The sequence below is a fragment of the Haliotis rubra genome, unplaced genomic scaffold (genome assembly GCF_003918875.1).
Source record: "Haliotis rubra isolate DU_JTF1 unplaced genomic scaffold, ASM391887v1 Scf64, whole genome shotgun sequence".
NCBI lineage: Eukaryota > Metazoa > Mollusca > Gastropoda > Lepetellida > Haliotidae > Haliotis > Haliotis rubra.
The window spans coordinates 197812-210387 of record NW_025767346.1 but is presented as its reverse complement, the minus strand read 5'-3'; the positions used below and the strand labels follow the sequence as shown (position 1 = coordinate 210387).

At 42.2% G+C, this 12576-nt stretch overlaps 2 protein-coding genes across 3 annotated transcripts in view; both read left to right on the top strand.

The window, feature by feature from the left end:
- The window catches only part of LOC124256806, a 24796-nt gene extending 19291 nt beyond the window's left edge, over positions 1-5505 (top strand). For both annotated transcript variants that reach the window (XM_046690762.1, XM_046690761.1), the window contains exons 17-22: positions 638-859; positions 2072-2295; positions 3121-3352; positions 3871-4144; positions 4550-4810; positions 5270-5505. In XM_046690762.1, coding sequence (XP_046546718.1) covers positions 638-859; positions 2072-2295; positions 3121-3352; positions 3871-4144; positions 4550-4722 — 1125 coding nt within the window. In that variant the 3' untranslated portion in view covers positions 4723-4810; positions 5270-5505. The remainder of the gene's footprint in view (positions 1-637; positions 860-2071; positions 2296-3120; positions 3353-3870; positions 4145-4549; positions 4811-5269) is intronic.
- Positions 4782-12576, top strand: LOC124256827. The gene is made up of 5 exons (XM_046690795.1): positions 4782-4810; positions 5324-5505; positions 7343-7443; positions 8403-8785; positions 12513-12576. Exons 1-5 carry the CDS (start codon positions 4782-4784, stop codon positions 12574-12576), a joined length of 759 nt encoding a protein of 252 aa, XP_046546751.1.

Sequence of the window (12576 nt, the reverse complement as noted above, 5' to 3'; positions counted from 1 at the left end):
CTGTGTATTGTAACCACTAGGGCAACTTCAACCTCCGAACTTGAATTGTGTGCTGTGACATGTACACACACTTCACAGCAAACAGGGGCGGTGGGGTAGCCTAATGGTTAAAGCGTTGGCTTGTCACGCCGAAGACCCGGGTTCGAATCTCTACATGGGCACAATGTGTGAAGCCCATTTCTGGTGTCCCCCGACGTGATGTTGCTGGAATTTTGCTAAAAGCGGCGTAAAACCAAACTCAGTCAGTCAGTCAGTCACAGCAAACAGCAATTATATCAATTCAGTGAACGTGCAAAAATCCCTTTTGTCGACAGACTTTCCGTGTATTTTGCAGGTGAGCTTCTGAACATAGTGGCTTGGGTTTTGTTAAACAGACTTAATAGTGATAAGGCTTTCTTTTAAAACCATATTGAATGATGTCTGTCTCTAATCAGTTCAATAAACATCGAGAAATTCCTTTGTCGGTACACATTCTGTGCAGGTGAGCTTCAGAACATAGTGGCTTATGTTTTGTTGAAGCATAGCTAATAATGGTAATGTTATCTTGTAGATAAATTTTTGCCTCCATCATACAGACAGTTTGAGCTTCTGATCCACCATGTGTCACCAACAATCAGATGTGTGTGTGTATTTCCAGCTGTTCGATGGTGACCACGTCGCAACTATTATCAAGGAGATGAAGTCAGCTGACGAACCGGAACAAGCCAGCTATCTGACAATTCTCCTACATTTGTCACAACAACGTCCAGACTTGATCGTAGCGCACACTGAGACGTTGATGCAGGCTGACGTACATAAACAACACTGCCGACGACTGTTGGTGAACGTCCTCAAGAACGTTGCCGTTCAAACTTCAATGGTGAGTGAATACAGCTTCATAATTATATGGCAAGTAATAAAATCCAAGCCAGTCTAAAGCAGTCAGATTTCATCTGCAGTGAAGGTCAATATATTTGTGGAAAAAGGGCTAAATATCTGTGACTGCAATGATTGGTTAACGTTCATTACCAACGAGCGATTATCGAAAAAACTTGTCTTGCGTCATATTGCAGACTTTCCTGTTCAGGTTTTAATGCACATAAATTTACAGAAAAAAAACATGTTGTTTTTTGTTTATTTAGAAACTGCGCAAATATCACATCCAATGTAAAATGAAGCAACTTGTTCCTTAAAAGTGAAGACTAGCATATCATAAGCATAACCCTTCCAGAGTCCTCAAGAAATATTCAGTCATGAATTTTCAGTAAGTGAAGTGCGTTTTCTAAGAATTAAAATGTTTTCAGGCCCTGACAACTTTTAAGATACGTTCGTTCCACCGTTAAGTGTTTAAAACACAAAAGCAGGGCTCCAGATAAGAGCAGTATCGGTGTATGTACGGATAAAAAATATACACGATACTAGTGTTAGGAATTGATTGAAATCTCACAATTGATGATTGTTTCATGACCACAATCACTGAAAAAAATTGGTTAGCGTCATTTTTGCAGATTTTCCTATCCAGATTGTTATTGCAGATATGTATAACATGATGCAACTTGCTACTTTAAAGTGATGACTAATATATCATGAACATCAACTTTCTGGAGACTTCAAGAAATATTCAGTCATGAATTTTCAGTAAGTGAAGTGCGTTTTCTAAGAATTAAAATGTTTTCAGGCCCTGACAACTTTTAAGATACGTTCGTTCCACCTTTAAGTGTTTAAAACACAAAAGCAGAAGTTCCAAAATTGTGTGTGTTCTACCATGATGAAATGTGATTGATTGCTTGGTTGTTTGGTCACTGCGACCAATCCTCGATTATTTCAATTAATCGGAACACCACTAGTGAGTTCACCACTGACAATATAGTGTTGACACCAGGTGTTCGTGACAAGCATACGCTTGTGCTGCCCTACCGGTCGTATCTGACGTTCATATGAAATAAAGTTATTTTAGCCTCTCGCAGCGCAGCATTAGCCCAACCAAGCGACACTGCCGTGTAAACAAACCAGACTGTCGGCCCAGACGAAAAGATTACAATTTGTTGGAACTCAAGTAATTACTTCTATACATGTATCAAATCATTTGCAGGACAAAGCAGAACCAGTAATGGAGTACTACACACAGTTATTGTCCCGACCGGAAGACGGGGAGTTATCTCCCCTAGTTTTGAACGCGATGCGTGCAGTGGGAGCATTTCATCGACCCCTTCTGGACAACCGGAAGTCCTTCATAGCTGACCTCCGCGACACTACCAAAGTACAGTCGGTCAAGGACACTTGTATCTTCATTCTGGATATACTGGAAGGAAGGAGGTTTGTGAAGAAAATGTGAAAATATACTGGAGGGTAAAATATGATATGGTATTTTGATGTTTCTGACATCTCCGGTTTCCCGGTTTCAAAAGGAGATATTTTTTTTGGCCATTTACGGTACATCTGAATTTAACGACACTGTCCAACACCTTGTGAGTGGATGGCAAACACAGTATCTGAAGCGATATAGTGGCACGGCTCGGTCTTTTATTACCGTCTTCACCATGCTTGTGGTTATCGCTGTGAGGTCCATCATGACACAACCCAGCGTTTGCCGATGGCGTCATGAAATATGACAAATGTAACTTTTTTGGGAACAGGCCTGTATACAGCCTTAGGCGTATTTTTTTCTGATTAAACGAAAGAAATTATTCATAAGCTATGAATTGTTCCCTTTTGACAGTTATGTAATTGACAACATTCAGGAGAAAGATGGCAAATATGCTGACCTCGCATACCAAATATAATTCTTGCTTCTACGTGCAAAGACTATCCATTGTTCTTGGTGCCAAAGGTTAAGTACATTCCAGTCTGTTGACTGACAACGGGGGAGGGTCTACGTTTTTACTGCCAGGAACACCTCCCTTTTGACCCTGTGGATACTGCAGAAGACTGCATCGTTTTGCAGTCAGCGTACTCTCCGAGCGTTTCCAGGCAGCGCTTCCTGAGACAAGTCCCATTCGCTGTCTGGGTTGTGAGCGTAACCATCCTAGCCTGACTGTGCCAGGATCACGCGAACCCTCTTTGCTGCATTCATCTATTTAAACCATTAAACCCTGCAAAACATAACAATAGATTGTACTCATTGCGTTACTCTCTCTCCAGCCTGGAGGCATTGTCAGCCGATATGAAGGGCGTAAAACAGGAAGTGGGGCAACTCGAAGAAGAAGTGACGACAACAGGAGCCAAGGTCGACAATGTCCAGAATGACGTCACAATGCAGAAGGAACGGGTAGATCGTGCGGAGGTCCGTTTGGACTATCAAAGGAGAGAACTCCATGAATTGGGGGAAACCGTTGAAGACACTGTGTCAAAAGTCGAAGAAATCGACAAAAAGGTAAATACAATTAAAACATTCCCCAGTCGTTATTATTGAATAGTTGGATACTGAAAGCGTCCGTTAGTCCCGCCGAAAGCCCGGGTTCGAATTCTCGCATAAACACAATATTTGTTACACTAATATTCGTTTGAAAGCCCTGTTTGTGGGTGTAATATATAGTACTCGAAGTTTGCCCTGATTTATACAATAACGTATTACGTCATTAACATTGACTAGATGGATGTGGTCAACTGCGCATACACCTGCGCATGTTAGAACTGATCTTCAGCAACCAATGCTTATCGTAACGGGACCGCGTGGATAGACTCACTGACGCGGCTCATGCATGTAATTTCATCCCAATTGCATGGGTTCATTCTGCTGATACCAATGATAACCCGTGAAGATTCATATTAGAATTGTTTTTCAACAATCCATTCTTGTCGTAAGAGGCCCACCGCAGCTGCTTTCAATGATAACCCGTGAAGATATATATCACAATACTTATAACTGATGAATATTTTATTGTCTTTCAGACATTAAGCCACGCGCCATTTTGGGCACGTGATGTTTCTAAACTTTTGAATCCTGAGAGCAAACACGATTGGCGGTTGCTGAGTAGTCGCCTTGGTTACAGCAACGACGACATCCGGGGATGGGCACAGACGGCTGACCCGTGCCAGTCAATGTTGAATGAATGGTACAGCACCAACAAGACCAGAGATGCCACGTTCGGTGTTCTACAGACACTGCAAGAGATGAACAGGACCGACGCGGCGGTCATTGTGGAGAATGCTATGAAAATGGCAGGTGAGATTCCAATTCTTATTCCGATGTTATGGGACAGAAATTTTCTCAAAATTAACCTTAGACTTTCCGTAACGATCTGGGTTGGAATTGTTCTTCAACTATTAATGAGTTTCGGAAAAGTCGACTAATGGGATTGGGTGGTTAGGTCATTTTTGCCAATCACGGGATTTTCTGGTTCAGCCTTGAAGTTACAGATCGCCGTCATGCAGCTGGAATGAATGAACTTTAGTAGCATGGGGACACATTGTACCCATGTGTGGAGTCGAATCCGGGTCTTCGGAAGAACGCTTTAGTCATCCAGCTTCCCCTTATGAGCAGGAATATAACCAAAACAAGCGGCAATCAGTGAAAATGTTAGGGCTTGTTTACTAAGCGTCGTAAAACAAAATTCACTCTTGTTTCCAGAAACAGTAGTAGAGGACGAACCACAGGACTATAAAAGACCCCCCGGATATTTTCATCAGCTACCAATGGGGCAAGCAACCGGAAGTCCAGCTGTTACAGCGCCACCTCGCGTCAGCTGGATACAGCTGTTGGCTGGATATTGGCCAGATGGGAGGGGGAGACAAGCTGTTTGAGAAGATTGACCGCGGTATACGAGCAGCAACTGTGGTCCTCTGCTGTGTGACGGACAAGTATGCCGGCAGCCCGAACTGCAACCGTGAGGTACGGTCAGTTTACATTACCCGTTGACTCAATATTCCAGCAATATCACAACGGGAGAGAATGACCCATGCAGATCCTCGGCCTATATTTTCGAAGCTCTCTTAGCTCTAAGATAGTCGTAAGTGAAATACACTAACATTAACTTTTGACTATCTTGGCGCTAAGAGAGCTTCTAAAATATAGGCCCTGGTCTTCAGCAACCCAGACTTGTTGTAAGAGGCAACTAACGGAATCGGGTGGTCAGGATCGCTGACACATGTCATCCTTTCCCACTCTCTCAGAATAAGGCACCAAAGGTCAGCCATCTGACCCACCCAGCCACTGAAGCTGAAAAGTCCGAACTGGTTGTCTGGAGCACGTACTTCGTGATCCTCTCTGACAATTTCAGCTCGATTATCTCGATTATTGATGCCTGTTTTGAAACCGACAAGGATACACTGCCCACACCATTTATTCCAGGTGAACCTTGCGGTCACACTGGGCAAGCCGATAATTCCTCTCCTCCTGGAGAAGTGCACATGGCCACCTGCCGGGTCCATGGGGCCGATCTTCAGCGAGTACCTCTTCATCAGGTTTTTCTCCAGGCCGGGGGGAGGAAGTAGAGACTGGTGCATTCTGGTCCAAGGCCAAGTTCCGGGAACTCCTCCTACAGCTTAGTTACAACAAGGTGGAAGTCAGTCTACAGGTTGAACCAGGTGAGAGTGGCTGGCTGTGCTGGGTGTAGATTCTAGTTTCCCAGTCGAGCCAGATTGACCAGAATCCTGTATCCTTAATCTACAAAGATGCATAAAAGTATTTTACTGGGAGAGTTCAGATAGATTCCCGAAGAAGTGTCTAGGCATTTGAAGAGGCCAATATTCGGCCCCCAAGCTACAGCCCAAAGTCAAACCAATCCTCAATTAGATGTATTCCAATTCAGACTGTCAAAATATCGACTTGTCATGATTTAGATGCAGTATATTTCTGAACAAATATTTTTGCCTTTTCACAACTGCATTAAATTCGATATCCCTGAATTACAGAAAATAAGAACCCATACATGTCGACAATAATAATCCTTTTCACCCATTTCCCGTGATTTTGAAATCCGTTCTACGTCCGTAAGAAATTACTGCCAAAATAAGAGTCGATTGTCCAATTGTGACTTTATGCAAAGGCTAGTTAGCTGTTCATCGATAAAAATCGGTAACTTATTCAACTTATGGTACAAGTCAAACGGTACTAGGGAATTACATGGGACATAATTTTTGTCACTAATACATCAAATTTTGACACAATTTCTGAGGAAACGTGGTATGACCCTCTTTGAAATCGTGGTTGAAAGGAGCTTGCTCGATTGTAAATCAAAAGTTGTGAAACGTAAACCTTTTAGTTTCCCAGTCTAGCCAGATTGACCAGAACCCTGTATCCTTAATCTACAAAGATGCATAAACGTATTTTACTGGGAGAGTTCAGATGGATTCCCGAAGAAGTGTCTAGGCATTTGAAGAGGCCAATATTCGATTTGAAATCGTGGTACAGGGAGGATGCTCGATTGTAACTCAAAACTTGTGAAACGTAAACCTCAAAGTCTGAGCTGTTGGAATATTGTTCGACATGAACGAAAAGTTGACTGTTAGAAAGTTGACATAATCCCTTTAGTCATACAGCCTTGAGGAGAGTTTTTCGTCAGTTCAGTTAGTACAGTTAACTACCATTACAACTGACGGACATATCAGACTAGTTTTTTCTCTCCCGATCACTTGCTACTTTATTTAGTTATCAAAAGAGGAGAAGTCGATTTACAATGACCCCACCCCACCACACTTGTTAACAGGTGAGCTTAATCCCGACTTCCTTTCGTCTGGATGATTTAATCAAGGATCAAGGATTTTCTGTATATTTTACGAAGAAATCCCAAACTGGTTCAGATTCGACATACATTGAGCATCAAAAGAGAATCTAACTCTCAATTATTTTATAATTTAAAGTGTATTTTAAGTTAGAGCTGTCATACATATACTCATGCCAATAATGGTTGTCACCCCCTTCAATTTGTTTTATTGGAGAGGGGGTGTGGAGTGTGGGTGTGGGGTGTATGTAGGGTTGGGGTGGGGAGTGGCCTGACAACCATTATTGGCATGAGTATATTTACTATACTGGTGCTTTGTCATCACTCAAAGAATACCTCAACATGTTTTTGTTTTTTATTGTTTTTAAATAACAAAATATATTTAACATTTTTAAATATAAAAGAAAACGTGTCGCACAGTACACATATGCTTTAAAAGAGTGTCTTAGTTACAGATCTTTGAAAATCAATACATCCGCTTTTTTGGGACAAATTTTGCCAAATATAAAATATACATGGGTCATGTTGCTGTTCATTTCGTACCCCAGTTTTCAATGAACTTGTAGAAATTAACACAGAATTACCCAACCACAGATTATATTTTTATAATATTTAACAATTCTAGGAATGAGTGTGGGTTAAAAATGACAAAATCACATTTAGAAACACAAAAGCTTGAGCACATGTCCTTATGTTTACAGAATATAAAAACTGGTGGGGACAAGTTCCTGCGATTGCCCCTATACCTCAGAACAAACGTAGCAAAGACGGAGACCAGTCGAAGACGACTTCCACAAAGAAGGTAAATACAGTTAATTGCGCATTTACCAAATTTTGCATTGACTATTTTGCAAACAGTCCTATGAGAGTGAATTAAGGGGATTATGTGCTCATTTTCATATCAACAGTATTGGGGTGGTTTCTGTTTCTTTGTGTGTGTGTGTGTGTGTGTGTGTGTGTGTGTGTGTGTGTGTGTTTGTTTGTTTGTTTGGGTGTGTTTTTTTGTGTGTTTGTTTCTGTGTGTTTTGTGTGTTGTTTGTGTGTGTGTTTGTGTGTGTTTGTTGAGTGTGTGTTTGTGTTGTGTGTGTGTTTGTTTGTTTGTGTGTGTTTGTGTGTTTGTTTGTGTGTGTGTGTTTGTGTGTGTTTGTGTGTGTGTGTTTGTTTGTGTGTGTGTTGTTTGTGTGTGTTGTGTGTGTGTGTGTGTGTGTGTGTTTGTGTGTGTGTTTGTTTGTGTGTGTGTTTGTTTAAGTGTGTTTGTGTGTGTTTTTGTTTGTGTGTTTGTGTGTGTGTGTTTGTGTGTTTTTTGGTCTTAATGGGAATTTGATGTCCTGAATTTTCATTTTGAGCCGGCTGTAAATTAATAAATTTAGTATTAATATCTGAAAGTACATTTTACACATCAATCTAAATTGTTTTTGGTTTGTTTGTTTGTTGTTTAACGCCGCAATATTTCAGTTATATGGCGGCGGTCTGTAAATAATTGAGTCTGGATCAGACAATCCGGTGATCAATAGCATAGTAGTAGTAGTGGTAGTAGTAATGGTAGTAGTAGTAGTAGTAGTAGTAGTAGTAGTAGTAGTAGTAGTGAACTGAATGTAAATCTATACTTAGTCACTCATGCTCGCATCATTACAGCTTAGTTTTTATTGTATGACGAGTATACATTTTTCTTGAGGTGGATTGGGGAAAGAAGAACTTGTCTAGTCGTCGTTTGCGCGTCACGGTGAATATTATAGGTTATCCGTTTGTTTCATTCCACAGGCACAGAGCATGGACGTGTTTTTGTCATACCAATGGGGCAAACAACCACAGGTACAAAAACTGTTTGCACGACTTACCTCCCTTGGCTACACGTGTTGGATGGACGTGCACCAGATGGGCGGAGGGGACTCCCTGTTCGACAAGATTGACAAAGGCGTGAGGGGCTCAAAGGTTGTCATCAGCTGTGTGACAACAAAATACTGCTTATCGGCCAACTGCCGTCGGGAAGTCAGCTTGGCAGATGCTTTAAAGAAACCTATCGTACCATTGTTACTGGAACCAACAGCCTGGCCTCCATCGGGACCAATGAGCATGGTCCTTACTCCGCTGGTATACATTGATTTATCACAGGCTGAGCGGGTCCAAGAGAGCTGGAAGGGGGGGTAAGGCCGATGAACTTGTTCAAAGGATTCAGAAGGTTGTTAATCCTCAAGAGGATGTTGGAAACAATGACGCGCAAGATGTAAGTCAAGGTCAAACGACTTCAAGGTCAAGCAGACCAAACGCGGACGCCAAATCCAAATCGTGCGTGTTGTTGTAGGTTATATTCCAAGGGTAGTCTTGGTTCGATTCCCAACACGGGTGATGGCGAAACCTGGTGTTCCTGCTACTGCTAACAACATAATAGCATCAGCCCCTTTCATGAATATTCCAATGTGGGCTGTCATTAGTCTGGTTTACCCAACAAGTGGGTTATATTATGATCACCATCCAACTCTGATCACTAATTGCATGTGGTCAGCAAACTGACCGAGACAAACCATCTGGTATGTGGACGATTGAGTGGATGACCTAGGAAATTGAGTAAGTGAGTTTAGCCTTAGACCACCTTTGGCAGTATTCCAGCAATATCACGGCAGGGGACACCAGAAATCGGTTTCAGACATTGCAACTATGTTGGAATAGAACCTGAGCTATTCGGCGTGGCGAGCGAAAGGTTCACCATTAGGCTACCCTACCGCCCCTTAGAAAACTGAAAGGTTTGGGAGAAATATTAGTGAGTAAATGAGTGAGTAAGATTGTACGCCCCTTTTAGCAGCATCCCATCAATATCACGGCGGGGGACGCCAGAAATGTACATCATCGGGAATCATTATCAAATCACTATATCTGTCTGTACAGGTCTTCAAACAAATGTCTAAAACTACAACATGATCCTTCTGAACGTAAAACATATAATTCTGTTCAAGCAATGAATGATATGTGTCTGTCTGCATGCTTCTGTACTTGTGCTATGTGTTGCCAAATGAACTGTATTGCAATTTGTTGCGATTCTGGTGGCCGTATTCCGATACTTATTGTGATATTTTGGGAGTGTTTGACAGTGAGTGACATTGATTGTATACGCAGAGTCTATTTTCTACATTCAAAAGCCCTAAAAATGGCTGTGATAACAAACCTCGAAATTAGATTTGATTTCGAGGGACTGTAATTTCCTTTGTATAAAATTGATAGTATGTAAAGCATGCTGTTGTGTCAAGTACTTACAATGGGAAACTTCATTGTGAATACAACTCTGTAGATTTTACAAAACTCACTCATCACATATACTCATGGAAACAAATAAAGGAACACACGAAAGTTTTTCCGTTTTTTTTGTTATACTCTATATGGCACTGTGGGTGAAAAACTGGAAATAAATAATGTGCTTACATGTTTTCCCTTATTCGTTTCCATGAGTATATAATCCTACCACCCAATATACCAGTTCTGAGAAAATACCCCACTGCAATACGTACAATACGTATCGATTGAGAGGCGTCTTACCATATACCGGTATACCGATAATTCCGTGCAGCCCTATTCAGGACAGCACTAATTACAGGCATGGAGTTTAGTAGTTATTTCCAGTGATGTCAACAGAGATATGCAGTCAGATGTTAATAGTTAATTAAGTATTTGCATGTAGTATTAGTGTCAGGACCGATTAAGACCGTTGGGTCAAAATGACACAGAACTTTCCCAGTCACACATTGTGACCAACCAATTCCCATCAATTGCCTCAAGGGATGAGATATACAAACGAAAAACTCATAGGTATGCATCATGTAAAGTTCAATGAAATATATATATACAGAAAATAAACAATGCAACTTGCAACAAGTGAGTGAGTTTAGTTTTACGCCGCAGTCAGTATTACGCCGCACTCAGCAATATTCCAGTTCTGTGACGGCGGTCTGTAAATAATGAGTCTGGACCAGACAATCCAGTGATCAACAGCACGAGCATCGATCTACGCAATTGGGATACGATGTAGCGGATTCCAACTTGGATATCACCTTCAATATTACGCTTCCCCTTAATTAATAATAGTGAGTTAGTTTAATTTTACGCTGCTTTTAGCAATATTCCAGCACTATCACAGCGGGGACACCAGGCATGAGCTTCACACACTGTACCCACGTGGGTGAATCGAACCCGGGTTTTCAGCATGACGAGTGAACACTTTCACCACTAGACTAACCCACTACTAATTAATAATACACATATACAGACTAGATATTCATTATCAAATCATTCTGCTATCCACATGCGGATTTAGGATTAGAACAGCTGTCTGAAGCTGTTCCGACCGAAGGTTTGCTCCAGGAACAAATACCAAATGGTCTTCGAGTTCTCCCACGAGTGACACACAAGGCCCCAAGCCACCCAAGCCTGAATACACGTTCCATATGCGGTCATGTACATGTTACTGCATGGTGCTGAGTTCATCCAGAATTGCTACCGAGTTAATGTGCTAACAGCTGTTTTGTGTAAACCATGGGACCAAAATCTTGTCACAGTTTTGCTTTACTTTATCAGATAGCACAAGAAAATATGCCAACTTTGTATTCACGATGGGATTAGGTTAGATAGGTTGGATAATTTGGATTCCACTGTTAGCTGTGGCAGGAATGTAGTGTGGCAGCATGTCTAAAACTCCCGAGTCCTGTAGGATATAAAACCAAATATAGACGGTTTGCTATAAGTCCTTCCCAAATCCACTGTGCAGAAAGTGTATTTGCCATTTTGTTGTTTAACGCAGCACACAACAACATTCAACCTACGTGTCGACGGTATGTAAGTAATCAAGCTATCCAGTGATTGACATCATGAGCATCGATCTACCCAACTGGGATATCATGATACGTATCAACCAAGTCAGGATGCCTGGTCACCCATCATTTTCTATCTTGACTCCAGCGACAAGCATGAGTCGTGGAATACCATTATTCTAACCTGAATCTCTGACTGGTCTTGTAAATACCAAACTAACACAATGTACATGTATGCAAGACCGCTTTTGTTTTTGCCTGGAAAAGAGGAAAGCGTCATGCCACGACTGAGTGTCGCCAATCGAAACAACGCCATAGGCCGCCTTGAATCTGGGGAGTCGCAGTCTGCATTTCCCCCCGACATTTCAACGTTCACCAGAGCACCATATTTCCCCTGTGGGATCGTTTCCTGCAGATCAATTCCGCCTAAGATCGCCCGAGAAGCGGCCGTCCAAAAGTTACCACTCAAACCAAGGACCGATACACTGGCTGCTCTCTTGCGTCATCCTCTTGCCACAGTCGTGGAGGTTGCACAAAACATCCCTGGTTTGAGAAGAATATCCGACCAAACCGTCAGGAATCGATTGCTTGTCCGGAACTGGAACGTTAGAATCTGGAGGCGTCTCTGGTTCAGTGATGAATCACGATTTCTTCTTCACTCGCGAGATGGAAGACAGCGTGTTTACCATCGGAGGAATGAATGTTGTGCCCCTAATTGCCTTCGACAGGTCGACAGATTCGGTGGGGGTAGTGTCATTGTGTGGGGTGCGGTAACCAGCAAACAAAGATAAAATTGAGTGTTGGTTCAGGGGCATTTGACAGCAAATCGGTACATCAACGAAGTCTTTACACGTCACATGCTTCCGATTATGGACCGACAGAGGGAGTTCTTCACATACAGCTACTTCACATACAGCACGCGTCACGATCCGCTACCTTTCCAATTCTAACGTCAGTGGCGTGCCATGGCCTTCACGCTCACCAGATCTAAACCTGATAGAACAACTCTGGGACGAACTCGATCGACGTGTACGTCGACGTCAAAACACTTCCACAACTGGCCATCGCATTGCAGGAAGAGTGGGGAAGAATTCCTCAAGAGCAACTTCGTCGACTGCCGAGACGGTGCCGAGCAGTAA